This window comes from Syngnathus scovelli, chromosome 12, assembly GCF_024217435.2.
Source record: "Syngnathus scovelli strain Florida chromosome 12, RoL_Ssco_1.2, whole genome shotgun sequence".
In the NCBI taxonomy this organism is placed as follows: domain Eukaryota; kingdom Metazoa; phylum Chordata; class Actinopteri; order Syngnathiformes; family Syngnathidae; genus Syngnathus; species Syngnathus scovelli.
The window spans coordinates 10621002-10635020 of NC_090858.1; the positions used below are offsets into that span (position 1 = coordinate 10621002).

Genomic DNA, 14019 nt, shown 5'->3' on the forward strand with positions numbered 1-14019 from the left:
ACTTGGTTGGAAGCAGAGCATACAGTTGGAGGGGCATGAAATACCTTGTAAAGCAGTGTAGGCGTAATCACAGCTCTATTGTAGTGAACAGTTAGAGCTCTGCCTTTGTTAACAGCAGACATCTAAGACTCGGATCAGTGTAAATCACCATATCTTTAACATTACTTATAATATTTGAAAAGGTCTCACATTAATCACAGATTTCATCATGTAGCCCATGTTCCAACTATAAAAGTTCACTTTTGCCATTGCACATTGCGGCGATTATTCCACAATGGATTCCTTAGATAACAAAGATGATGCAGAATGAAGGGACTAGATGACCTACTTCATACAGGTCCAGTATGTAATCTCTCAATATTCTTGAGAGGAGCTGGGCTGTACCGTGATGTTCATTCTCAAGCCTAAAGCCCGTACCCCACTGAGCGGCGACCTACTGCAGGTATTTTCTAAGTCAGCAATCGTTGCCTTCTAATTTTAAGAATTTATCTCTGGTGTCGGACGGTATCCTTGTCTCTCCAAAATCATCACATCACAAAAAATGTCAGGTTTGTTCAACCATTAGAATCACATCATGGAAAAGAGCGAGGCATTTTCAACTTTTTCAATTGGTCAATTTGTACCACCTGATTTGTACTAGATTTTTGAAAAAATTGAAAATTCACCAAAATGTGACTTATGAGGTTTTGGCCCAACACCATGTTACGTAAGAATAAGATGAGGGAAATAAACATTCCAATATTTTTACAGTCTTTAATGACCCTCCGTGGGAAACCATAGCTACGATTTTGTGTGCATCAAAAATGAGTTTTACACAGCTGAGTCGATAACTTTGACCACATCAACTTTGTTGTCGCGCCATCCATCTGACCCTCGTGAGAATAAATGGTTCAGATAATGGCTGTGTGGATTGAAAAACATTAAAGAGGTACGGGGAGAGGCAAGCAATGACGGTAACAATGTTGCACTGTCACTGTTTTAAGCCAAGACCTTTCCATCTTACTGGTAGAAATCCTCTTGAGTGTGGACTTTGTCTAAGACTTCAATAAAGATGTTTCATGCCATACTCTTCAAATTAACAAGAAAATGAATTGAGTTGCCATAAATAGACTTAACAAGATGCTGTAAATTGGAGGGATCAGGTTGGAAAAATAACATAACACTTAAGCGGGTGTTGTGGTTCGACTTCCCTTTCGGCAAGTAGTAAAAACCTCTGTTTGGTTGACGAACTAAAAAAAAATCAAGGGTAAAATCTGGCTTGTTTAACCAGGAAGACAAAATACAGAACCATGTATTTGATTTGCCGTGTACCTAGTTACTCCCTTGGATTTAATCATGTACCGAACACCTAACCCCTGATAGAGTTATTCGTAATAATTGCCACGGATTATCATGACACATCTAGCGTATATGCATATATGTGTGGTTTTCCTGTGTGAAGTCACACCTTTCAATAAGAGAAGAGGGTAATCGCTATAGAAGTCACAGCAGCAGGGAAGTCACAGCATCTATCTTCTCGTGACCCTCTGCTAAGCACTATGTTTCCCAAAGGAAACCAATCAACTCAGCTACTGCACACTACATACAGTAATTTACAAGTTTTGTACTTGTGATGTGAGTGACAGTGCGATACACAATATGTTTCACAATGTTGCAAGAGTTCCAGTCATTCATTGATGATCGTGCTCTATTGTTTGGCTTTATTGTGAGAGCTGCTAGAAGAGTCTCCTAGGCTATTGCAAACAAAGGTATACATTGTCAAGCTTTTTTTACATTGTCACTCTTATTGACCTGCTCACTCTATCAGAAAACTCCAATCAATGGTTGAATGGTGAGGTCATTGAGCCCTGGCGAAAGGTGAAACGACATGTCTGATGGTCATTAGCACCCCCACGCACTACAAAGAGTCGTGCTGCTTGTGAACTATGGTGTCAGATATGGACTGTAGAAAGGTCTGTCACCAAGAACTAATGTTAAATGGACTGCACGCCTTCCATCCATTCTGGGAACCACTTTGCTTCACTACAATGTATATAAAATACCTTTTCAAAAGCTAGTTTTTTGTACAACTAATGTGACAAACAGTAAAACAGTTATTTCTGCTTCTTACCCAAGCATTGAACATTTCTTGAACTCTACTTTTTTTCCCAGTGCAAATGGCACTCTTGCATAAAAATTACCATTGAAGGAAAGCTCAAAAGTGTCTTACAAAAAACAACTATGTGTCCTGTTCAAGATGGCGGCGCGTGCACACGCAGCGGCCACTCTCTGTTCCGTTCGGTGTTTTGTGAGTGTTTACTGAGTGTTTGTCTGGCAGTTTTGTGTGTATTCGTCTCGTGTGATACGTCGTGCTACTAGTGCGGCGGGCATGTTCTGCTCAACATCGGCGGAAGTGGGTTTTATGGCGTTCTGGACTTTGGTGTGGAGAGATTTGCTGCTGGTGTTAGCGCTCGGACTGCTTCGTCATGGAGCGACGCCGGACTGGCCTGCTCTTCCTCCCCCGGTTGGACTGCGTCCTGAGCTCGGACTGCTCCGTCCTGGAGCATTGTTGGGATGCGTCGGCAGCGGGTCTGCGAGGCAGCGGAAGAGGGGCCAGCGCGGAGACGTCGGGCTAGGCTTGCGGCCAACCCAGCTCGCCCATCCGTGCCTTCCATTCTCCTGGCGTACGTTCGTTCGCGGGACGACAAGATGGGTTGCGTTCGCCTGATAGGATCCACGAACCGGACAGTGCGTGCCTGCTGTGTGCTCGTGTTCACAGTGGCCTGGTTGACTGTCATCTTACCGGACTCTGCTGTGCATCGGGAGCGGCTAGCGTGCTATCACGCTTATTGTTCATTGATGTTGACTTCTTATGTTATTTTTCCTGTGTTGTTTACTTGTATGTGCGTTGTGAACTCTGTCTTGTCACCCTGGGATAGTGAGAAACGTAATTTCGATCTCTTTGTGTGTCTTGACATGCGGAGGAATTGACAATAAAGGAGACTTTGACTTTTTGACTTTGACTTTGTTTGTTATTCCAAATTCACAAGAAATTAAATAATATAATATATCCATCCATTTTCTGAACCGCTTAGTCCCCACGGGGGTCGTGGGCGTGCGGGAGCCTATCCCAGCCGTCATCGGGCAGTAGGCGGGGGACAACCTGAACTGGTTGCCAGCCAATCGCAGGGCACACAGAGACAGACAACCAATCACACTCACACTCACACCTAGGGACAATTTGGAGTCTTCAATCGGCCTACCAAGCATGTTTTTGGAATGTGGGAGGAAACCGGAGTGCCCAGAGAAAACCCATGCGGGCCCGGGGAGAACATGCAAACTCCACACAGGGAGGGCCGGAGGTGGAATCGAACCCGCACCCTCCTAACTGTGAGGCGGACATGCTACCCAGTGCGCCACCGACCCGCTATATTATAATATAATATAATATAATACAATATAATATAATATAATATACCGTATTGGCCCGAATATAAGACAACCCCGATTATAAGACGACCCCCTCTTTTTCAAGACTCAAGTTTGAAAATAACCCTGCCTCTTTTTAACTTATATTTCAATGAAAAAAAACTCATCTTATATTCGGGTAAATACGGTAATATAATTACCAATAATTTCACAATAATATAAAACAATAATAGTGGTGCATTTGCCTTTTATGCAATTTCATAGATATTATTGTTACCAGTTATTATTTATAAATGATATCGATTGACTGATGAATGTCCTTGCTGTTGGCCTGTTCTTCACCTCCCAATTTTATCAGTTAATGTCACTCTTTGGCTGTCTGCTTGATTGTGGCTTTCAGAATACACAAGTGGGCAAACTAGTTTTTATGGTGAACGCTACAGACCCAGACCAGGGCACCGGAGGCAGTGTGCTCTTCTCCTTCCAGCCACCTTCTCCCTTCTTCAGCATTGATGGAGCCAGAGGCACTGTTACTGTCATCAAACCTTTGGATTTTGAGGTTACCTCAGCCTACCAGCTCACTGTCAACGCTACGGTCAGCCCACACAAAAAAATCCCACCTCCATTAATGGTATTATTGTAATGTTGTACGACATAAATGTTTCTTTGTTTTCACCAAGGATCAAGATAAAACGAGACCCCTATCTCGGCTCGCTAACCTGGCTATCACCATTACTGACGTCCAGGACATGGACCCTATTTTCACCAATCTTCCTTACAGTACCAACATAGAAGAAGATGTTCCACTGGTCAGTAAAACAAAACTACTTTTGCAATGTGAAATGTGGCTTAAAAAGCTTTTTTCAGACCATCCCTTATTTTTCCTCACATAACTAAACTCACATCCCACCATATTGCAATGTGAATGCCGTACACTGTAATTACAGAGTGAGATTTACAGTGTGCTTTGGCGATGTGGAGCCTCCAACAAAGGTCACAGGGGCCTATTTTATCTCACCATGCTGTGCATGCAGCTATGTTCATTATAAAGGGACTGAAACAGTTTCAAGCAGTGGGGTCTCACCCTGACCTCACCTTTGTCTTTATCACATGGTTTTAATGGACATCTAATGTACTAGCTGTCTGTTTCACCGCATGCCATGTGTGTTTTCTCCTCTGGCTCAGGCATCTAAACTGGGTTCCCAGGTGGCTAATGGTCCAGCTATTGATGTTTGCACTAGTCGAGATTGAATTACACACATGGGCATACTTCCCTTCCTAATCTTTTTGCTCTCACCTCTCCCTCTGTTTTTGGCAGCATTGGCTTGAACTCTCTCGACGTTTCTTTCCTACCTTACCACAACCTTACATTCCCATCCACGTGTCTCTCGTCCCCTGCCTGCATGCACTGTAGTAGAAATGTCAAGTGCTACATTTGCATGCATATTAACGGGGCGTGACGGAGTCGACGCCCGGTGTCTCCCCACCTCCCTGATTCATCAACTGTCACCGCGAAGGTCACAAGTGGAGGGGGGTGAATGAAGGGATGAGGGGAATCTGGAGGGGCTTGAAAGATGAAGCCAATTGGTTAAATTGATAGTTGGAAACCGGTGAAAGGAGTGCGGAAATTTTCAGTGCTACAGATTGAGTGATGTTTGATAGGTTCATGCTTTCATTAAAAAAAAAAAAAAAGTTTCCAAATGATTGGATTTTAAGGTTAAAAACAGTTGATTTCTGTTTTTTTATTTCTTTATTTTTGCATGTAAACACAACGTTTAGAGCAACTTTCCATCCGTATAGAGCAGGGATGTCAAACTCGTTTTTTTCTCAGGCCACATTGTAGTCATTGTTTCTTTTGGACGGTCATTATGACTGTCAACCCAAATAAATGTATGAGCACCTCATATTATATACAGTAAAAGCTACAAAACAAATCGTTTTCAAATCAGACAAGTAAAAATCGGTCAAATATTTAAAAAAAAGATATTGAAAGTGAAGACAATTTGCAATTCTAGTAATGACACACGAATTTGATGCACAATTTGTCTTCGCGGGCCACATAAAATGATGTGGCGGCCCGTATCTGACCCCCGGGCCTTGAGTTTGACACCTGTGGTGTAGAGCATTTTTTTCCTTTTTCTTTTACAGTCAGTGACTAATTGACAATCGGTCTCAGACAGTTAGTTACTGACAATCATGTGCAGGCTCTTTCAAATGAACATGAGAATGGCTCCCAATACACATTAGTATTTCTTTTGACGCTATTCAATATGGAATAATGAGGCACAAAATATTCAAATTAAACCTAAAAAGATAGACCCTTGGTAACACTATTTAGAGGGATTGTAGACATTGGCTCCAACAATCGAGGGCAGCTTGTAATCCTATTATTGTGACATCGGAGTGAGGATATTACTGAGCTCCTTTGCCCTCGCAATAGATACAGTACATATAGGATAATACCAGCTTGCTACTGTAACATGTTTTAATGCCCTCTGGAGGCAGTCTATCAGGCATGTCATTTCAAGCAATGTTTGCCAGCGCTAAGTCGAGGGCGTAACGTGACAGACCAAGTGTCAACTCTTCTCAAGGCCAGAACACAGACAGGTGAAGGCACTTGGGATTCCTATCGACAGCCATTTCTCAGAGGTTTGTGTGCATACGTCTTCTGCACCCTCCCAGCCACTCAGTTTGTTTCTTAGTGCCTGCCTCTTTGCTCTTCCACCACCTGTCATCTGTGGAATACTTTGAAACCGGAGGGTTGGAAAAAAAAAAAAATACCACAGGGCAGGGTTATTATCTGTTAGAAGTGAATCCATGCTGCGTGGAGTGACGTTTAAACCCCTTTTAGGCCAAACACACTTTGGCTGTCAAATCAGTGTGGAGAAAAAAGGAAGGAGCTTTGGAGGGCTAATGCACTGGAGAGCTGCAATGAAAGGATGAAGGAGATGGTCCAGTGAATGTGCGGGTGTCTGTGTGTTTGCAGGAATGCAAATTGTATCTGTGTCACATGAGTGAACAGAGTCCACTTATGTGGACAGCTTGATAATATTGCCGGTATGATTTCGGCATCACTTCAAAGTATTTTTTCTTGGTCGGCTGCTTTGTGGGAACATGGTTCCAATAAACCCCAACAACACTCGATAATCCACTCAGAGCAGCATATCTTATTTTTCACATAGTTCACAGAGGACACGTAAATTACAAAAGCTATATAAAGACAGGATCAGACAACAAAATTGATACTGTCATGTTATACTCATTTAGTATTACAACAAACTTTTGCCAAGACAATTATCTAACAAAACATCTTACAATATGAAACTCAATTGATGACAGATTTAAAAACTAATCCAGCTATCTTCAGAAAAGAATGAATTTACCAAGATTGGCATGCTGACATTTAGTACAGGTGACTTAGTTCTGAGTGTGTGCAGTAATGAATAGCGCTGGGCCACAGTAATGAGGTCCCATCTGAAACAAGTACTTTCAGACATATGAGGTCTGTCATCTTTCATTTCAGACGGATTAACACTTACTGGGAAGATTTGAGTATGTTTGCATAATCTAACCAGATGTCGTCACCCATGTAATTGATATCTGTTTTTTTTCTCTAATAAATGCTTAAGATACTCTAAATACGCTTAAGATATGATTAAAGATGCAGCTTTAAAACACTTAAATAGCATTTAGAGGTATTTTGAGTATTTAAGTTTTTAGATGATCCCAGGATGAAACATCCTGAAAACAAACCCAGTTTTACATTCTGTTATTGCCCTTCCCATCCAAAAATGTGTGTGGAAGTGAGTGTGTACAGTACGTGTTTTCCTCTCAGCCTTTAATCGCTTGTGAATCAGTGTCTGTAAAAGGCTTGTAATTGATTCTGCTGTAATTGGTCAATGACAGGAGCAGCTTTGGCAGAAATGGAGCATAAACACACCTCAGACACAATTTGCAGGATCAATGGGAGAGAGCGAGTTTATGTGTGGTGAGTGAGAGGATGGGACAGGGACTGCAATTGTGGAGTAGGGAGGGCCGCTCCATCTCACACCGTAGCATGAGGATATTTAAGTATCACCACCATGTCTGATTGAAGCACAGAGGCTGAGAAGACTCAGTGGATCAAAGACTTTAGAAAAGCTTTTTCCTCCTCTTTGTTTTTTTTTTCCACCACCACAACTGTCATATTATGTTTTCATCAATGAAATGAGAAAAAATCAACAAATATATCCCAATGAATGACAAATAATTCACTCTCTAATGAAAAGGTCTGCAATGATTTGCCAGTAGGTTGATCCTGAGCTTTTAAATGCTGTGACGTCATTTTCCATCGACTGCAAGTTGCAAAATGTCTGCCCCCTGAGATGAAGATAAATGGCTGGATTTTGCTTCTTAATTTATATTTCACCAATGCAATATTAATCAGAATGGCATGTTTAGACTAGTGGGAGGCATAGAACTTGTAAAGAAAATGGTTAACTTGACTTTTCCTTTAAATAAATGGTATGCAGGTAAGATAAATGATTCATCTTCACAGTACATTTTAGAAAAATATTGTTTGCAAGCGTGTATGAACAGCGTCGGAAAGAACTAGACTAGCCTATTTTACAGCACAGCTTGTGCCCGATTACTCAAATAAAGGAATGCCAACTTCGATTTGTATGGAAAAAAAACTCGAACACCTGTGTGCTCGAAAACACACAAATCAGAAACATGGGCTCCAAAAAACTCAGCTGAACTTATGTGTTCATGACAAACCTGTGCAATTTCAATCTGTGCTACGATGTCATGATATGAGCCAATCGACAAAATAGAATCAGTGCATGCAAAATTAGCAGGACTGTGGAAAATTACCTTTTTTCTCAAAATGATCCATTCATCCATTATCTGCACCGATTGGCCCCATGAGGGCGTGCTTGAGCCTATCCCAGCAGTAGGCAGGGGACACCCTGAACTGGTTGCCAGGGCACACAGAGACAAAAAAACATTCCCATTCACACCTACGGGCAATTTGGAGGGCTCAAGCGTCCATACAAGCATGTTTTTGGGATGTGGGAGGAAATCGGAATACCCGTGGAAAATTCTCACTGGCACGGGGAGAACATGCAAACTCCACACAGGGAATGCCTGAGATGGATTCGACACCACAACCTCTGAACTGTGAGGCTTACCAGTGCTCCACTGTGCCGCCCTCAAAATAATCAAAACGTATTAATATAATATGGCTTAGTGCTTGTCAAAATTCATTTATGTTGGGTTCGGTACAACTGATTTTAGCTAGGACTGAATGCATCAGAATGTGGGACCATGTCAGTAGATAACACTTTTTCGGTGTTCTCATTAGCTAAGATGCACTTGAGAGGCAACAAGTGTGTTTTCATATGGATTTAAAAATGCCCTAAAAGATAAAATGGCTGTTATTGCTTATTTATGATACTAAAATGTTTCATAACATTATTGGTGTAAATTGAGTGCTCCTCAAGTGTATACAGTATATGTATGAAAAATAATGCTACTGAGACGGAGGTCAAGGTATGTTTTGAGAATAAGTGTGTGTATGTGTCTCTGCAGGGTTACGAAGTGCGCAAAATAACTGCCATCGATCAGGATTTGGGACGACCCAGGGGGATCGGCTACACCATCATCTCAGGTCTGAGCTTGAGTCACACAATCAATTTGACATCCAAAGCACAGAGAGTGGAATCGATCACCTCTTATCATAATCTCACAGAAAAAAAAGACTAGTCTCATCAAACACATTCAATAACAGTGGGGAGCTGCATCTCAGAATGACAGAATAAGCTTGCCTCCGAGTGTTTATTAATCAGAATGGTGGGAGGAAGTCAGGCGTCATTGAGTGTTTGTTATTCAACCTGGCAGTGGACAACCAAACTGGCATAACTGTTTTCTTTCTTTTTTTTTTTTTTTTTTTTTGCAAAACAAATGCTGTGATTACATTGGTCTGTTTCTGTCAACTTAAGCTGCTTCAATTATATTATTTGATATATGGCATAAAAAGTTAGGGTAAATCCGAAGTGTCAGTGTTAAAATCCATCATTATGAAATCTTAAGGTTGTAAATGTGACAGAATTTGAAGCTGCTGTTTGCATGGTGCTGATAAGGCTGTAGCAGCGATGCTGTTTACATATTCCTGAAGTGAATATTCCTCTGCCAAGGATGTGATGTTTTTTGCTTGCCAGTTACTCTGTCTATCTGCCAGGAGGATATCTCGTCAACTTGTAAACGGATTTCCATGAAAATTGATCGACAGATCAACCTTGGGACAAGGAGGCCCATATTAGATTTTGGTGTTGATCCAAGGCAGGGATTCTCACTAATGGACTGGCCCAACATCTTCTTTTTCTAGCCTTCTTTAAGATAACATAAAAATACAAAAAAGACTCTAAATCCCTATAGTAACTTGAGCCAAAATAAATCAACGCAAATGTTAATGACTGTTGGAAGCATGAAATCAAACTGTGTTTGAATGTTTTTAGCTTTTCTCAAGCATGGTCTAACCATAACTATTACTGCATTTGCGTAATTGGGTTAAGCTTTAGCTTCACCTGCATACCTTGATAAGATGTGTTACCTTATTGACCACCATGAGATGTGCCAAATAGAAACTAAAACTCCAGCTGCTTTGTGGTCCACATCTTAAACCTGCTGTACTATTCCTGCCATGGTTCATTTTTCATTTAATCCTGTAAGACACAGTTGTGAAACTCAAGGCCCGGGGGCCAGATACGGCCCACCACATCATTTTACGTGGCCCGCGAAGACAAATTGTGCATCAAATTTGTGTCATTACTAGAATTGCTAATTGTCTTCACTTTAAAAATATATTTATTTATTTTTAATATTTGACCAGTTTTTACTAGTCTGATTTGAAAACGAGTTATTTGTCAGTTTGTTTTGTAGCTTATAGTGTATATAATATGAGGTGCTCATACATTTATTTGAGTTGACGGTTATAATGGCCCTCCGAAAGAAACTATGACTACAATGTGGCCCGCGAAAAAAATGAGTTTGACACCTGTGCTGTAAGACAAAGAAGTCTCTGTGAGTCTGATTGTCTGTGTAGTGGAAACAAACACCGAAGGGATTTTACAAACACGAGTGCCCTGACAAATCTCAGCATGGCCGAGATGCAAGGACGCCAGTGGTACCAGTTTTGCCAGCTGGCTAGAAAGGGGCTGGCATTGCTTGATAAGCCTGGCAAACCACAGAAAATTGGGGTGATAGAGATAGTCATTGTCAGACCATCTGCTTGATCACCACTTGACCCGACAGTGGGATGAAGGAATTTGACTCCATGTGTGGAACTTGAGCGTATGTGTAGTCATGCATTATTTTTGGAGTGGTGGCACGTGAGAGCAAGGCCCTCGTGTGTTCTTTCATTTTTGCATGCATGTGATTCTTCCTGTTGAGTGCGCAACCATTTTTTTTCTTTTACAATTTATTGTAAACTGAAGTTGAGCGCATCCCCATCCTCGGTGTGATTCTGTGTAAACAGCAAGATGTCTTGTTCTTAATATTTGTTTCAAAGTTGAAGGGACGAGTCAAGCTCCAGAGGAGAAGAGCATTAAAAAGACATTAATTACGTGCTGCAAAGTATTCCCACTCAGTTAAAAATAAGTTATTGCCCTGCACTAAGCTCCTATGGGGCTTGATAAAATCATTATAAGTTTGAAAGATAATGAAAGTGGAAGGGTGATGCAGCGGCAGCATATAAAGGGCAGAAGGGCAAGGGTAGAGTGGATGACGATGTGTCACTGTCTCCACTTTGTTGTCAAAATAATACGAAGTGTACAAGAGTGATCGTGTACGTGTAAAAAAAAAACAACAACAACATATCTATTACATCTCTCGTGACTCTCATATTCCACTACATGCATGATTACTGACTTGACTCTGAAAAAAAAACATTGTGTTGCTCCTCACTGCGTGTCCTCAAAGAGATCTGCTTGTTCCTGCGGGACTCGTCTCATTAGCTCAGTAATTAAGATAAAAAGGCTCTTAATTGCAGTTGCGATTTATGTTAATTATTGTAGGGCTTAAAATATGGATTTTCTTTGCCTCATCCAATCAGAAATTATATTTGGGAATTTATGAACGCAAGAGGATTCCTCCTGCAATGATGCAGTTGTTTGTTATGATTGTGCGAAGATGGTGGAAGGGGAAGCACATGAAAGGGAGGAAAGGTCCACTACTCTGAGAAATAGGCCACCTTCTTTTTAGCAAAAATTCAAATGACAACTTAAATGTCACGCATTCCATATTTGGATCTTAGTCATATTCTTAAGTCCTGCTGTCTTTTTACCTCATTTTTATATTAGATGGCTGATATGAATTATCTTTCCCATGTCTCATACTCTAACTTGTTGTTGTTGTTTTTTTCAACGAATAAAAACAAAACATTTGAGACATTCCAGGCTTGGCAATGCAGAGCTCCATAAAGTTCTTTTCAGTGTGTCAAAACTAACCTCAACCGAAATTCAGCAGTAATTGTCTTAATCTATAAGTAAAGACGTTAAAGGTTAATAATTAGCTAGAGATTGAATTTTGTATCTCATCGTGTTGGGAGACATCAGTCTATTTCAGAGGTCTTCAACATGGTGGCATGTTCTAAAAATATCTCATCAGTTGTGGGACGGTGTTATTTTCTATGAACGTCTATGAAGTGTTAATTTAAAAGTGTAAACACTGGCAGAGATTTTTAGACATTAGATTCGATGACATCAACCAGCTCAGCTCAGAGTGTTCAGTAGATGTCTCCATTAAATGAGATTCAGGAGCGTCGCCTCATCTCCCCTAATTATTTAAAAAATCAGAATTGGGCTTTGTGCCCTACAGTGTAAACGTAGCCTTAGGCTCACTTTTAGCTGATCCAAATTCAAGTCATGCATGATGATTTAGCATAATGTAGTTTGTTTAATAAGATAGTTATTTGTATTTGCTGCAAGCTCTCACATTTTTTTTTTTAAATACTGTACATGATTGGATACATTTATTTATGTACAGAAAATGACAATTCTGTTGCTGGAAACGACATTAATTAAAAATTAATTCTTTATCTCATTAAAACTTTCTTGAAAATAAATCTTAAGACAACACGCCGGTTTTTGCTATTATTACGTTCTGAAATATCCATTCATCCCAGTGGTCATAAAAACAAAAAGTAAGGGCAGGCAAAATATGTTCTATATATGTTTTACACAGGGCCATGGGTTATTTTAATGAAATCACACCACAAAGACTGACTGTCAATTTGAAATACGTTGGATAGACAATACACTTACTTTGAAGGGTTGGACCATTTGTAACATTAGGCAGTAGGGATCATTTAACGGCACACTCCATAAAAACAAATGACCCTATAAGAGGCACTTTAATAGCTACTCTCATTTCTTTCTACTCATATTATCAGATTTTTTTTTTTCTGCAGTAGAAAGAATTCCACGTCACTCATTATCCACTTCAAACAGCCTCCAAAGACAACGAGGCAAGCAAGTAGACAGTTTCGCCTCGTCTGAATGACATCAATGACCCACAGGAATGAAAGACACACCAAAGCACCGAAGGCCTTATCCTGACACCATGGCCACTTTCATATTCGCATATAGACATATTCTGCATGTATTAATTGGGCTGTCCTTAAAATTAAACATAAAATATTGATTTTTAAAAGGGTATTTGCAGTTTTCTTAAGAATCACTTTTTGCCGTCAAAGCTGTCAGTATGATCTAACAGTATAGTGCATAACTGAAATGATTAAGAAACCACCGCTTCCGAGGAAAAACAACCAAGAGACACTTAAGGAGTTTTGTTGAAGCGATGTTAGAATATGCAACTCCCAAAAAAAACAAAAAAGCTCATCCATTATGTGTACCGCTTGACCCCATAGGGTTAGGGTCAGCTGTCATTGGGCAGTAGGCGGGGACACCCTAAACTCGTTGCCAGTCAATCACGGAAAATTGCCCATTCCTCATTTGCAAATAATCTGACATAAGGCTAACAAACAGAACCAGAAAGAAGGGACCTCCAACAACAGAGAAAATTCAGAATAGATATGGGATGAGCAACAATTTCTAACAAAACTTAGTTAACATAGCGTTATAGTAACACTCGATCACAAATTTGTCACAGACAAACATTGATTCTTTGAAGTTGCCTTTTTTTTTATTGTTATCTTATCAACGCGTGGCCTGCAACCAAAATTTTACAGTATGATAAGAATTTCTAAAAAATTATGTAAAATCAAAAGAGTATAAAATCTTTTGACGGGACACGAGAAAAGCATTACCCTCTTGCAGAAGAATAAATTCTTCCTTTAACGCTCAGTAAAATTCTCAGTGACTTATATTACAGTAAGTTACAACATGAGACCTTGCTGTCTGCCAGGATAAGAGTTAATCTATTGTGTAAAGTTTGTGTAGCTTCACCACTGTGTTGTAATGATAGCATAAGAACAAGCAGTGAAAAAAATCTGCCGGCCGCCCCCATAAATGAAAGGACATCCCCGAAGCCTTTTATATCACCCTCTTGTTCATCTTTGTGTGCCTCCATCTCTTTTGTCACAACTAATCCCATCTTAAGTCTTTTTCCATC

General features: G+C 40.4%; 1 protein-coding gene across 4 annotated transcripts in view; it reads left to right on the plus strand.

The window, feature by feature from the left end:
* Positions 1-14019, plus strand: part of LOC125978698 (cadherin-23-like) — a 104779-nt gene that overhangs the window by 39758 nt on the left and 51002 nt on the right. For all 4 annotated transcript variants that reach the window (XR_007485121.2, XM_049736276.2, XM_049736274.2 and 1 more), the window contains exons 7-9: positions 3809-4003; positions 4089-4217; positions 8980-9058. Coding sequence is in view for 3 of the 4 variants with exons in the window: in XM_049736276.2 (XP_049592233.1) it covers positions 3809-4003; positions 4089-4217; positions 8980-9058 (403 nt within the window). In the remaining variant the exon portion in view is untranslated. The remainder of the gene's footprint in view (positions 1-3808; positions 4004-4088; positions 4218-8979; positions 9059-14019) is intronic.